This window comes from Octodon degus, unplaced genomic scaffold (genome assembly GCF_000260255.1).
Source record: "Octodon degus isolate 3935 unplaced genomic scaffold, OctDeg1.0 scaffold00030, whole genome shotgun sequence".
NCBI classification, from domain to species: domain Eukaryota; kingdom Metazoa; phylum Chordata; class Mammalia; order Rodentia; family Octodontidae; genus Octodon; species Octodon degus.
In genome coordinates this window covers 20,232,512-20,247,888 of record NW_004524606.1, presented here as the reverse complement: position 1 = coordinate 20,247,888, position 15,377 = coordinate 20,232,512, and the positions used below count along the sequence as shown (strand labels likewise).

At 41.4% G+C, this 15,377-nt stretch overlaps 1 protein-coding gene across 1 annotated transcript in view; it reads right to left on the bottom strand.

Annotated features, from left to right (window-relative positions):
- Window positions 1-1,780: 1,780 nt before the first annotated feature.
- Edem1 (ER degradation enhancing alpha-mannosidase like protein 1) overlaps window positions 1,781-15,377 on the bottom strand; it is a gene marked incomplete at its 5' end in the record, with an annotated part of 30,630 nt that continues 17,033 nt past the window's right edge. Inside the window, 7 exons of the mRNA XM_004629537.2 lie at window positions 1,781-3,373; window positions 5,184-5,387; window positions 9,107-9,203; window positions 10,133-10,206; window positions 13,211-13,381; window positions 13,981-14,101; window positions 15,032-15,206. Of these exons, the coding sequence (XP_004629594.2) occupies window positions 3,284-3,373; window positions 5,184-5,387; window positions 9,107-9,203; window positions 10,133-10,206; window positions 13,211-13,381; window positions 13,981-14,101; window positions 15,032-15,206 (932 nt within the window). The remainder of the gene's footprint in view (window positions 3,374-5,183; window positions 5,388-9,106; window positions 9,204-10,132; window positions 10,207-13,210; window positions 13,382-13,980; window positions 14,102-15,031; window positions 15,207-15,377) is intronic.

The following is a 15,377-nucleotide window of genomic DNA, read 5'->3' as shown; positions in this document are numbered from 1 at the left end:
CAGTGAAGTCCACAGGTACTTGACATTTTTATAAGATTCACATCCAAAATTAAACAGGAGCATAATTCTGAGCCTGACCCAAGGGAATACAGCCCAGGTTGCCCTATCTCTTCTCACATGGGGTCCCTGCCCCACATACAGGGAGAGGCACTAGGGCAGAAGCTGAATGTCTAGAGGTGGAAAAGCAAAAGGAGTTTCTTCTTAAATCCCCCCTCAGCCACCTTGTGACTAACGTAGTCAGCACTCTCTAGCCAGTGTTGAATTTGAACATGTCAAAGAGAAAAAGCTCTGAAGCCCCTCAGAAGGAATGTCTAATGATGCCTAAAATGAACTAAGAAACTAATTCAGACATTTTTCTTTTGTAAGGGACAAAGGGTGGGGAGGACGGAATCAAAGCCTCAGACTGCACAACTCAATATTCACACCTGTTAATTATGGCTTCTCCACTCTCATTCACCTACAGACACCACCTGATGCATTTTTCTCTAAATACCTATTTAAGTGTCATAAGCACATTTCCCAGTCCAGGCAAAAAAAGCCTAGAACATCAGCAAAACCTAGAAATTCAGTTATAAGAACAAAGTCTCACAAAAGGGCTAGAAAGAAACTGAAGGGAAGCTCTGAAAAACGTGTCAGTTTTCCAGAAAGGCTAGCACAACCAGAGTACAAACATTCCACTGTCATCCACCATTCAAAATGGAGTTCCTCCATCACATTGTCCGAGGCAGCTAACCAGCCCTGTGATAATTTAAAACTTTTATCTTGGGAAAACTGGACTCCAAGTTTCATCATAGGGCAGTTTTCTGCAGCAGTTTTGCAAAATTGCTTTCAAAATACTGACCAACACTGATCCTAGACAAGTAGCTACTGGGGGAACACACAGATGGTCTGGCTTCATAGCTGCTGCAAACAATTAAGTCTGTTCAGATTCAAGACATTCCTGGGGCAAAGGACTGAGAGAGGATTCTACTGACATTCTCTTTGGCTCTCCTCTACTCAATATTTCAGAATATAGAATAGAAGGGACAGCAGGAATCTGTCAATACATCAGAGCTGCTGTCATTCTGACTTTTAAAAAGAAAACAGTAAGCTATAAACTTGGGTCAAAGAACATTCTTTCAGTGGCTATACCAGACAGTACTCTGGCAATGAGTTCCACAAATCACTACTATGTAGCATCAGCCTTGAGCCTGGCTAATCTATAAGGTCAACAACCAGGACTAATAGGTAGTAATTCTCTCACCCTCTGACTCACCAACTGCAGCACCCAGAGGTCAACAGGGTTTCAGACTTCATGTAAAACTGTTTCACATCAGCCTATATCCTAAGAAACCTGTGTCACACAAGGCACAATGGTGCTGCCAAGCAGAGACCCCATTGCAAAAAGTGAAGAAAAAAATGCTCAAGCATGCTGAAGAGTGACAGGTAAGGGGCCCAGATGAGAAGAGCAAGGTCAGAGTGCTTACACATGACTGCTGCCAGAGGCTGGGGAGACGGGGAGGGTGAAAGGCGCAAGACATACTTCTTTCCCTGATAGGCCCCATTCTCCCAAATGGGCCATTCATACTCCCACCTCAACTTGCCTAGAGAAAAGTATAGACAGATGCAGGGCTCACATGTGTGTGCATGTGTGTGCATGTGTGTAACACTGTTACCGAGTTAAGACATTCAAAATAGTATTTTTAAAGAAAACTTTCTGTTGTTCAATAAATGAGAAACTACTGATAGAATACTGTCTCTAAAATGAAAGTAAAATGAAGTTTTTTTTACTTTAAAATAAATTAATGTTTAAAAAATAGATGATGTGTTTATTGAAAATTCCCTTTTTAAAAATTGAAAATAACTGAATTATTATCACATCTATTTTTAAGAGTTATCCTTAAATTCTCAAGGAATTTTTTTTCCCTTTTGACTGAAAATGTAATGACTTACATGGAAGTTATTTTCTAGTTTTCAACAACTAATGAGATCATTTCAAGTGTGCAAACACTGACAAGTGAGAAACACAATACATGAGGCTCAGAGTTCTTAAGAGACTTCTACCTTTTCCACTGGACTACCTAACAAAAAGGAAAAGTATTTTAGCATAAATATCTCCTAAAGACTTGGCTAAAATAACAAACTGGAAAGACAAAGACCAATCAAGCAATTTCCAGAACCTTCCACATTAACACCCACACCACCCGTTTCCCTGCTGGTCCTGTTATATATGGCAATGCAAAAGACTGCCACAAACATAGCAGTGGCTATGAACAGCTAATGGCCTAAATCAAAACCCTTAAGGCACTAATCTAAAGCCTGTATTACACAGAGACATGGCTCAAGGATATCAGAAAGTCATCTGATCATTTCTTTCTCCCTGATTTAGCTAATTGGCACTAGATACAAGTGACAAAAACAAAACAAAACTCCAAACAGCCCAAAGATGGTTATCATTTAGAATACTTCGTTAGAAAATTTAAGAAGGATGGAAGCTCAATCTTAGATTTTGTTACTTGATTTTTCTTTTCTCTCCCTAAAAGGCACCTGGTTCTGAAATTACGTGAGTTCCTCACCTAAGTTCATATTCAAAATAAATACAAAATATGATCCAAAAGACCGGTTAGATAACCTCTCACAGTAGGACATAACAACTTAGAGTTTGCCTGTCAGAATTCTGGGTGGCTAGTATTCTAAAGTAAATAATCGGTAACACTGTGAAGACTGCTTGGGACATAAGTGAACAAATCGATAACTTTCCCCACATATGATCCAAAAATCACAGGTTGTCTGGCAGAGAGCCCAATGATCCTATAAAAAAAAAAAAAAAAAAAAAACCTACATTTTCAATGCAAACGTTGGTATATCAAGTGAACCTCAGGCCCTTTGCACAGAAATTGCATTCCTAAACCTTTAACAAAGAGGTAGCAATACAACAAGAGGACCAAGTGCTGACAAAGTGAAGAGACTTGGATTTTAAATAGAAAGATGGAAATAATCAATCTAAAGATGCCCTATTATGTTATGCTTAATAACAACAGCATGTCAAAAGAAGCCAATTTCCATGTACCTTCTCATTTCAAATTATATCCTTAAGAAAAATAGGGCATTTTATTGGAAAAAAAAAAAAAAAAAACACCAAAATATGCAAGAATTAACTTGATGTGGGTGAGAAGCTGGGCAGAAATTCCTATGCCATCATGGATGGTCAAGACTTCTGCCTCTTCCACTTCAGATGAGACTTTTGTGTGGTCTGGGTTTAGTTAGATTTGGTTTATGATGAGTTGAGATAAAGAACAGCAGATCAAACCAAGCCAACCATCTGGTCAATCTGTCGCATGTAGATACTCTTTAAGGGCAGGGAGTACCTCCTCTCATCAGGTACACGATTGCACTAGAAAGAAACAAATTTTGAATTAGAAACCTATGTGGTAATCTCTCAGAAAATGTGGGTGGATGACCCATTCTACTTTCTCGACCCAGGCACTACTGACATTTGGGACATGTAACTCTTTGTTGGGAGGAGCTGTTCTACGTAATAGGAGTATCAGCAGCATCCCTGGCCTCTCCTCCTGGGGCCCAGTGACAACTTCACCCTTCAGTTGTGACAAGCAAAAAAAAATGTCCCCAAACATGGCCCAATATCCCTGGAAGAGCAAAATAATCCCTGGATATGGACTAATGAGATTTAACCTCTTCACTTCACAGGTACAAAAATAAAGACCCAAGAAGGCCAAAAGATATTACACAGCAAGTAACTTGGTAGCCAGGAGTAAAAGCCCCATCCCTTGGGCGAGTAACTTCTCAGATTTCATTTATTTATTTATTTATTTATATTTATTTATTTTATTTATTTAGAGTGTGTGTGTGTGTGTGTGTGTGTGGCCAGCTCAGCCCACCAGGGGGCGGGGCTGGCTGGCATGTGGTGCTGGGGGATTGAACCGCGGTCCCTGTGCTTTGCTCAGCTTAGCTTGTTCTAAGTAGGTGCTCCAGACCACTGAGCCATCTCACCAGCCCCTTCTCAGATTTCAGAGAACAACTTTGGCTATCTGAAAATACTATGGTTTTCTATGCTCTTCTCATACACAAGAGACAATCTAAATGCTTCAGAGTATTAGTTTCTTATTAAAGAGCTTTTTCGTGGGCATGATGATGCACACTTGTAATCCCAGCACTCAGGGAACTGAGGCATGAGGATCACTCTAAGCTTGCGGCTGGCCTGAACTTGAAGTTACATAGTGAGTTCAAGACCTACCTAAACTATGTGGTGAGACCCTGTCTCAAAATAATAAATAAAAAAATAAATGCCTGCTTTATTTCTCCAACTTGTAGGAGACAGTTTTTTTTTTTGTTTTGTTTTGTTTTTTGGGTTTTTTTTATAATGTATTTAGGACAGGGTCTACAGGGTGTCACTACGTAGATGTGACTTTTAGTGATTGTTTTTCAACCTCCCAAATGCTGGGATTACAGGCACACACCACCATACCCAGTCTAAACTACTGTCTCAGCACTCCCCAGGAGCAGCACAGGAACAGCACACCAGGGATCAACACCAGTCCCTCAGTCTGCCTAAGCAGGTGCTTTAATTCGCTGAGCTACCTGGCCAGCCCAAGGTGCAGGTCTTCACAATCAACCAATGAAATGGTCCATAAACACTCATCTCATTCACTTTCCATGGCTCTGCACTTCCTCACTCAGTCCTGCACCTCAGTCCCTTTATATATTCCCTTCTTCTTCAGACTTTCATAAATGCTGTCTCTTCTGCCTGGCCTTTCATTCACAAATTGCCTCCTCATCCTTCAAGAATTATACCAACAGGCTTCCCGGTCCTGATTCTTGGTGATATCAGCCAAGGAGAAGCTCCACCAGGACATCAGGGCAAAGGTGGTAGTATCAGGTCTTGACCTGCTAGTTTCCTGCCCACAGGGAAGCCACTCCCAAGTAGTAGCTCCTGCCAGTGGCCATCCTTCCCTGAGACTCCTTCAGGGGATGTGGTCACTCCCTCCAAAGGCACATGGTGGGCTGACTGAGAAGGTGCCACTGCTCAACCTACATCCTGACACCACTAGGTCCCTTCACGAAATTCTTTTCGAATTATGCGGTCTGAATATAACACCAATTTTCTGTCAGAAATTCTGAATGCCAAAGGCATTAGGAGTGCTTCTCTTCCTTACACACACACCACCCTAGGAAAGGCAACTCACATTGGAGCTGGAATTGATGACCTTTAACTCATGAGATTTTGGCCTATGCACGAACTTTCCTTGCTGGTCCTGCCCTTCATCTTCAGAGAAGAATTCCTTCCAAGGTGATTCCCGAAGATGTTTGTCCACAGATATAATGTGGCCCTCCGTTGTAAACATGTACCTGGTTCCAGATTGGTGTACTGGATTCTCCTCATCAAACAGCTTGAGGAAAGGAAAACAGGAGTTTATCAGCTACTCAGCGAACAGGACTGGGTAAAAAGGCACTGATTAATAACCACGGTTTCTGACCTTGACTGTAGAACAGGATCACCCTTTTTATTTAAACGCAAATATCATACTCCCAAGCCCCACCTAGACATAGAGACTCAAAAATCTTAGAGCTGGGATCCAAGTACAAGTAGTCTATAGAAGCTGTCCAGAAAATTTTCACATGCCCCCAGAAGTCCCCATACTGGAATTCTAGAATCACTGTTGTTTCACATACACCTAGGCCTTAAATCAAACATGCGAAGAAGCAGGAGCACACATTCTACCCATTGCCACTGCATGACCATCTGCCCAGGGCCTATCCCAGAGCTGATATATCTGTAACAATCAGTGCAGGTCTTAGATGAAGCTCTGAGGCCACAACAGCAGAAAGGCACAGCCCTTTCCTTGAACAGAAGACGTGGCTTGGAACAAAAGAACCCTATATATTGTATTTTCCTACATGTACATTTTGATAGTTTATAAATTATACACAAAATGTTAGTAATAACTAATAATAAAATAGAACAATGTAAGTTTTTTAAAACTTATGAACTATTTCTAAAATTCTTTATTTATTTGGTACAGGTTCTTGCTATACAGCTTGGACTCAGTGATCCTCTTGTCTCACCCTCCCCAGTGCTGGGATTACAGGTGTGTGCCACCACACCTGGGGTTCCAGGGCCAGCACAGCATGCAGTACGGGGGATCAAACTCGGGTCTTTGAACTTGCTAGGCAGGTACTAAGACCACCGAGCTATCTCTCCAGCCCCAGTAATAATTTTCCATTTAATATTTTCAGACTGGTGGACCATAGGTAACTAAAACCATGCAAAGTAAGAACACAGATATGGAGAGAATACTGTATGTAGAAATTCCTAAAGATGGAAGAAACTACTGGTTCTTAAACTAGTTAATGGATAAAACATGAGACTCAATGAAGTTAATGTGAAAATGGACCAGAACCCAGGTTTTCTTCTCCCAGACTGAGAATGCTCCCTTTGGGCACCCTACAGCCTCCTTCATTTCAGAACCAGGGACTGGGTGTTTAGGATGTGACAGTGGCCCATGTCTTCCTGCTAGCTAGACTGCATGGTAAGCTGTCCATGAAAAGTGATGCCAGAAAAAATAGTGGTCTTGAATGATCAGATCTACAGCCCCCAAACTTAGCTCTGCACAGAATCTCTGGAGGCCACTTGCCAAAATCAGATTCCTGAGATCACTTTCAAAGGCAGTGAGTCAGTGCAAATGAAATCTTAACCAAGGGCCCAGGGTGATTCAGAGCTAGTGAGCCCGGACCTGGGAACCATGACTGAATGACACAACTTCCACTGCTGTGGCTCCTTCTGAATTCTTTCCCCAGCACCTCTCCTACACCATGCCCTCAGAAGTCTCCTCTGCATGTGGCCAGAACAGGCAGCAGAGCAGCTATGGGCACAGGCACCACACATGCATGTGGCAGACTCTAACATGACGGAGACTGGACAGGAGTCAAAACAGATGATGGCTCAGGCCTCCATTTCATCACACACTTACCCCGAGGCTTTGGACAGGGCCTCTGGGTGTGGAGTGTAGTTATCAGAAGAGGAATAACAAACATTAACGAGATGATCCAAAAGATCCTTCCAGGTCCAGAAATTCTCTCCACATATACACAAGTGTGTGTTGAAGAACATGCAAGTATTTAAGTGTTCACAGAGATGGCCAGGCTGCACATACGTCAAGAGTTTAAGGCAGGGGTGTGGTGCAGCGACACAGCACTGCACAGAATACATGGGACTCGGGGTTCAATGCTCAACACCACAGGAAAGAGGAGAGGAGGGATGGGCCAGAGGATGAGCGGGTTGGGGGACTGCCTGCCTCCTCAGGGAAGACTCCCTGACCACAGTACTAAAGTTGTTGCAGTTGTTCCTCTACTGATCCTTTCCAGTATTTTGCATAGTTACTAATCATAAATTCATTTCTGATTATTTTTTATTTTTGTTAGAACATGTTTACACTAATTTCTTTTCCTTTTGTTTTCCCATAATTTTATTGAGAAACAAATAGCAATGAGACAGTTTCAAAACAAATTGGTAGGACAGTTTCAATAATTAACACATTCCATACATTCTTCCTAGTGGTTAATTGCTGAACAAGATGCAGACATGATATCCTATTTACAAACACTATTAGAACAAATCCCTCTAGTCATTAAGAGAATGTAACTATATATCTATCCTAACCACTTTTAATACACAGATACAAAATGGACATTCATAGGTATACCCCATTTTTTCTAAGTTCCGTTATTGAATATTATAGGTGTGTAAAAATATTCTAAAAGAGTCCAGTAGCCCATAATAGTATTGGGTCTTCCACTTGACTGGCAATGTCAGAAATTGTTGACCTGAGTCCCCTACAGCTCAATATAACACCATGGCTTTCCTTCTTATACTTCGTTTTTATACTTTTCTGCTGGATGGTTAAGACCAAGGTAAAGCAGGACAAGAGTTGTAGTTTTTGGGTCTGATAATGTCAGTGAAATCATTTTTTTTTTCTTTCTCTTTTTGTATTCTTTAGGAAAGGTCTATAGGATCTCACTACATAGGACTCAAGGTGATCCGCCTATGTTCAGCCTCCCAAAGAGCTGGGATTACAGGCCAGCGACACCCACCACCCGCCACCATGCCCAGCCTCAATTGCTGTTTCAGTGTGCCCTAGGGACAGGGCCAGCACCGAACCCTGACTGCTACATCTGTCTAAGCAGGCATTTAATGCACTCAGCTATTGAGCCGGCCCTCCTTTACGCTAATTTCAGTTTCCTTAATAAGTGATTTCACCATAAGGCTGGAGACCATGAAAGAAGACTGATGGAGACTACCATTACACAGCCCTCAGCAGGACTTCAATTAATCAATTGGCTTTCCACGTTTACTTGTGAGTCTGTCCAAGGCCTAGACCCTTTGTCTGGAGATGGGTGGCAGATTCCTAATAAGTGAGCCAGTGTGAGTCACTGATCCCCAATAAGGCCTGTAATGGTAGGTGAAGCCTCAAAGGATAGTAAGACAAGATGACCAAGGACATCTGCCTGGCTCCAACCTCAACTAGATAAAGACTGTGGCCTTAAGCATCTCACTCCTGGGTGGATTAACTTAATACTTTAGAGAAGTCCTTGAGGGGTTCCTGACCTTGAGTATTCCCCTCCCTTGTTCTGATAACTAAATAAGTAAATACAGGTTTCCCAGAGAAGGTCTTGGTCTTAGCCCTGAGAAAATCTTGAATTCTGTGAGTAGGCTTGGATCCTCCCAGAGCTCGAAATCATTCCTTTTGCCTCTTTTTATTTAGCCTTCATTATACACTCATTTGGGAGACTGCCAACCTGATCAGTCCACAATAAGTAAGGGCTATTTTTTTTTTCTTTTTTTTTTTTTTTTTTTTTTTTTTGTGGTACTGGGGATTGAACTCAGGCCCTTGTGCTTGTCAGGGAAGTGCTTATTCCACTGAGCCATCTCCCTGGCCCAGTAAGGACTATTTTTAACCCAATAGAAGGCACCAATATTCTCTGTAAAGCAGTGCTTATATCTGTAGGAATGTATAACATCTAACACCCAGTAACACAGTAAATATCTGTCAGGTAGAAGGCTGCAAAAATACTTTCTCTAAGCCCTTGGTTAATCTTGAAACACACATACCAGATATAAGTATTTACAGGTCTCGCTGAGAAAGAAGCTCTCCATCCTGTCTTCTTTGGACTTGTCTATGACGTGATGCAATGTGGCGTACCCACATCTACAAGAGATTGATCCAGTTAGTCCTGCTTATGCTCCCTCCCCTGCTGGTAAATAGCAGATAAGTATTCTATTAAGAGGACATCCAATACAATGTAAAAAATAAACTACGTGAAGTTCAAAGGCCTGGTTCATTTTAAAAGTGGTTTGAGGGCCAGGGATATAATTCAGAGGCACAGCACCTGCCAGAAAAACTCAAGGTCCTTATTTTGATTCTCAATACCACAAAAAGAAGAAAAAAAGAAAGGTGCTTTGGCTCCTAAGCTATCAGGTTAGCTCCAGCGTGCAGAGAAAAACAGTGGAGGGTATTTACCAAAAGCATGACATAACATCAAGAACAAGAATTGCCAACAAATTTAACATAACCAATTTCTTTTTAGTCTCAGTACTTGTAGAATTGATTTATTGAATGTCCTACAATAGTGGTTTCAAAAAAAAAAAAAACTTATGAGATACTGGTGGCTAAAAAACAAAAGCAGGATACAAAACTGAAGTATATGAAAGGGCCGGAGTTCAATCCCCAGTTTCGCAAGAAAAAAAAAAAAAGAAGTATAAAGTATATATACATGCATAAATGTATATACACATAAATATATTTAAAATATTATAAACAATATACTTAAACACTGACTATGGGTAGCAATTACAATGAAAATACTCTATACCTTATTATTTTTCTGCACTGTAAATATTTTGCCCTATGCGTGATTTGCTGTTGAAACTTTACATTTAAAAAAGAGAAAGTTAACAAGTGATTCCTGCTATAATGGAGAGGGGTATTACTATACCGAAATTAACCATTTCATTACAAAAGTAACATTAATCAACTAGCTTTTCTACAAACTAAAATGCAAGCTAGAATAATATCTTTCCAGAACAACTAAAAAAATCACAGGTAGACAACAGTAAAGAGGAACTTCGAAAACTGACTTGACTTTTGTGTACTTCTCCAAACTCTGCAGGATATCCATTCCCACGTGGAGGTAGAAGGGATTCTTGGTTGCCTAGAGAGAACAGAAGAGAGCATGACCCAAAAAGGGCCTAGAAGACAGGACACCAACCGTCACAGGGGAGCAGGGCTCCCCGGAGCATGAGTCAGCTTGCATCGAAGCATTTCTGCAATTTACTTAACCTAAACCAGTTGGGCAATCTGCTCCCAGGTTGTGTACTTGAATATACTTCAGCTCAGATCTCATCATGGTCAGAAATAAAACAATGCCAGCTTGATAGCAACATTATCTGAGAGAACAAATTCAGTTTCTGTTCTTTTCGTTTTGTGGTACTAAGGATTAAACCCACAATCCTCCTATGAAGCTCTATCTCCAGTTCTTTTTCAATTTCTATTCATTTTTGTGCGTGGTGCTAGAAAACAAACCCAGGGGTACTCTACCACTAATTTACACTTCCAAGCCCACTATGTTGTCTAGACCTGGGGCCAACTTACAGTCTGCCTGCTTCCATCTCCCTCCCTGATGTAGTTGCAGGCATAAGCCAACACACTCAGCTGACAAAATGAATTTTTACCTCACCTCCGAACTCTCTAGAAACTAAAAACATTGGGACAGGGAAACAGGACCTTTTCCTCCCACCCCATTCCAATTGTAGCACTAGGAGGAAAGTAAAAAGAGTAAGACTCCACGGTATCTACAGAAAGCCTCCACAGTTTCCTCTAATAAATCCTTGGGTTGTTGACTCTTCTGTCACATATTCTTAGTAGTTTATTTGTTTTGGATTTTTTTGTTTTTGTTTTTGCAGTTGTCGGGGATTTCTCTGGAAAGATAGAACTTCTACCTGGTAAACATTTTAAACATTTTAGAAGATGGGGATCATTTTTAATTCATGCTTAGTGCCAACCTGAAGCAAAAAAGCAAATAACCCCCAGGCTGGCTGTCTCTGGGTTATAAGATCTTGGGAGTAGCTTCAGAGCACAAAGGTGTAAGGCAAAACAATTCTCTGGATTCTAAGAAATTAGCCCTCAAAAGGAAGAATCTGAAAACACTGAAGAGAAAGAGAGGAACAGAAACAAAGAGTAAAAGCCCAAGGGCAGCAAGATCAAGTTTCAGAAGAAAACAGAGGGCAACCCATTCTCAGGTCACCTCCTGTCCCTGAGGAACTTACTCTCAATAAATTTTCCTACTAAAAAAAAAAAAAAAAGAAAAGAAAACTAAGAGCCACGTGTGGCGGTGCACACCTGTAATCCCAGCACTCAGGAGGCTGAGGCAGGAGGATCACTACAAGTTCCAGACCAGTGTGAGCTCAAGGCCAGACCCTGCCTAGAACACACACACACACATACACACTCTGAGACAGCAGCAGTTATACCACCCTCAGACTGTGTACAGCCTTATTAGATAAACCCTGGGCTTAGAGAGTCCACATGCAAGATCTCCTTAGCCAGGCATGGTGGAGCACCCCTGTTATCCCCATATTCAGGAGGCTGAGGCAGAGGATTGTTGAGTCTGAGGCCCGCCTATCTCAAAAAGAAAGAAGAAAAACCTCCACCAAAGTATCACCTCTTTCCCTCTCAGATGTTACATAAAATTCATAAGGTTTCTCTTTAGGCACAAAGACCATTACCAGTTTGTCTTAGTTACTTTTCTCACTGCTGAGACAAAATAGCTGACAGCCAGAATTAAGGGGAAAGGTTTATTTAGGTCACAGATTATAGAGGTTTCAGTCCATAACCAGCTGGGGGAAGGTGGCATGGCACAGGGGCATCACAGAGGAGAACCAGTTCATGGCAAGCAGGAGATAGGAAGAGCAAGCAAACAAGAGAAGCCGTTTCCTGTCCCTTATATTATATCCAGGCTACTGGGATTCTTAGGTACCAAATGAATCAATAGACTGAGTTAGTAATTACCCAGCCCTAATCCTAGCACTGCACCGTGAAACAGTCACATACTCTAAATTCAGCCACCTCTTAAAAAAAAAAAAAAAAAACACCCATGACTGCAGGAGGCTTTGGGGGACATCTAGATGCAAGCTATAACATCAGTTTCACAAAATTCTCCCTTTTTCACCTCAAAGCAAACACGAAGAATTCTGTACCAAAAAACAAATCACTGACGGGGCTGGGGAGAAAGCACAGTGGAATAAGTACACAAGGTCCCAAGCTCAATCCCTGCTACTACCAAACCAAAAAAAAAAAAACAAAGTATCACTGAACCTAAATAAATCTAAGCACAATATTAATCCTACTACAAGGCCTTGCAAGTCAGGTTTGCAGTGCCAAGTCTTGCACCATGCAGGCCTTTGCCACAAGCCTATTGAAGTGCATTAAAGGCTAGCTTCTTATTGAATGAACAGCTTATGCTGTGATATTTGTGAATGGGCAAGCACTCTCAGTGTGTTTATTTATGGTATGCACAGAAATATATGCATTTGGCTTCAGCTGTCTGTGAGAAAACATTTCACAGTTAAAGTGACATTCCCTCTGCAGGCAAAAGAATAACTGCATGAAAGACAAACATTAAAAGGGCTTTTAACACTAAACAAAACCAAGACATTCGTATGACTCCCAGATAACTTTCTCTATAAATAAGAAACTGAATTTTCTTTTTGTCTGAATTATTACCTAGATCAAGGTTCTCTAGCACATTGGCACAGAACTGCATTCCCCTAAAAAAAAGGTTCTCTAGTCAAATAGATTTGGAATATACTGAAGGTAAACTCCTTCTCATGAGTTTTTTTGTTTTTTTTTTTGTGGAACTGGATACTGAACTCAGGCCCTTGTGCTTTCCAGGCAAGTGCTTATTCTACTGAGCTACCTCCCCGGCCCCCTTTCTCTTGAAGATTTAAAGATGTAAGAATAAATCCTATGGCAAAGACAAAATTCTTTGCAAAATGTGAGGCTAAAAGCATTTGGCTACAAAAAAAGAAAAAAAGCATTTGGCTACAGAGACTGTCTCTGTCCTGTGAAACTATGAGTGACATTGAGCACAAATAAGACTACAGCCACGTGATAATTCTATTTATGAAAACAGACTATTGTTCAAAGAGCTCCGGTACCTGGTAGAGGAGATACGTAGATTCCACTAATTCTGGTCTCAGTGGGTAGAAGAGAACATCAGGGGCCTGTAGCTGCCAGTTATATCTCTCAGGAAGGGCCCCATAGCGTTTCCATATGGCATAGTAAAAGGCGTGCAGGCAGATAGCATCCTCCACATCTCCTATCAGAACCTACAAAGAAGACATGGGTCACCAGGCTGAGATACTTTTCCAAGAATGGCAAAAAGTGACACAAATGTCAAGCTTTCCTTTACTCTGGTTCTCATGCAACATAGCTGGAGACAAAACCAAGTCAAAAGTGACAAATCCAAACAGATGCCCTTTGTATCTGGTCATCAACGACATACTAACATAAACTGCAAAGAAAAGGTCAAATGTACCAAACAAGCACATAACAAAGATGGATTATCCAACAATCACCTGGTTAATTTTTAAATATGATTTTTCAATAATGTAATATGGGTCTGTTCAATAATACAGGAACTTATTTCACAAACAGAATCTCACCTCCCAAATCCAAATATCACAGAAAATGGAAGAAAATAAAATTTCCATTCTAATGACTATTGTTTGCAAATCTGACTGCAGGGCTGGTGACATGGCTCAGTGGTCTAAAGCACCTACTTAGAACAAGCTAGACTAAGCAAAGCACAGGGACCGCGGTTCAATCCCCCAGCACCACATGCCAGCCAGCCCCACCCCGTGGTGGGCTGAGCTGGCCACACACACACTAAATAAATAAATAAATAAATAATCTGACTGCAAAATACCTGCAGTCCAGGGAAGAATGCCTGCAGAGAGTCAATCCAAGTATTCATGAGCTGCCCACTGAACATGTTCACATTAACATAGAGCGGGGGGTCTCCTTCTCCTTCATTACAGGCTTCCCGCCTACAAATATAAGTAACACATGCAAAGGTGAAAAGAAAGCTCATTGACAGAACTCTAACCCTATCACTCCAGGAGCACCTACTTGTTTCATTCAAATAGAATCAACATTTACTTTTATCCACTTTTCTTAAACCTTTGGAGAAGATTCCCACTACCTGTGTGAACTAGACACTAACAGAAGATAACCTCTACTGTAGAAGAAAAGTTCTAAACTGAAGCCTTTGTAGTACTCCAGTGCTTTGAGAGAAGCCAGCTGCTATGAGCTACCCAGGAAGAGGGCCCATGGCAAAGATTTGAGACACCCATCCAAGAGCCAGGAACACTGCCAGCCATGACATGAGGGAGCCTAGGAGGGGATGCTCCAGCCCCACACTAGCTTTGCCATGGCTACACTCTTAATTAACAGCTTGACAGCAACCTCATGTGGCATCCTAGGCCAGAACCTAGGACCTAGGAACTGTAGTGAGGTCATGTTTTTTACTTAAGCCACTCAGGTTTGGAAAAGTATGTTATGTGATGTTAAGGGCAGAACAGACACACAGACCTCAGAAATTTATGTTTTACAAAAAGGGGGAAAAAAAGGAATACTAGCTGGGTGTGGAAGCAAATGCCTATAATCTCAGTACTCAGGAGGCTGAGGCAGGAGGATCACTTTGAGCTCAAGGCCAGCCAGCACTACATAGCAAGACCCTGTCTCAAAAAACAAAACAAAAAAAAGAACATTTTAGAATGCAAAATACTGGGCTGAGGAGATAGCTCAGTTGCTTAAATGCCTATCAGGTAATTACAATGTCCTGAGTTCAACAACATTGCCCCCACCCCCACCCCCACCCTCTTCCCTGTACAAAAAAAAAAAAAAAAAAAAAGAATAGCCCTCAGAATGCAAACTATTTGCTTTTTAAGGCCACTGAAGTGGTATAAGAGACATACCCTCTTCTTAAGTAGTTCTGAATGCTCTGGTATGCAGCATTAAACATTTCTAGGTCTTCTCTTTCTCCAAAGAGAATGTAAGATTTTAAAAGGTATTCATAGAAGGAGTCTAGCCCAGCACCTAAGCCACTCTGTTTTCCAATCCAATGGCCCGTCTGGATATTCACAACATTGCCTGTGGGAACAAAAAAAGGAACTTCACGTCCCAATCATTTTGGGAGGAAGGGGGCACACATCCTACTTTAACCCCACTTCTCAGCATCTTTATCCTTAGTAAGTAAAAACAGGAGTGAAAGACTGACCCTCAGATTTTTCAGTCCTATCAATAACTTGGACAACCTATAGA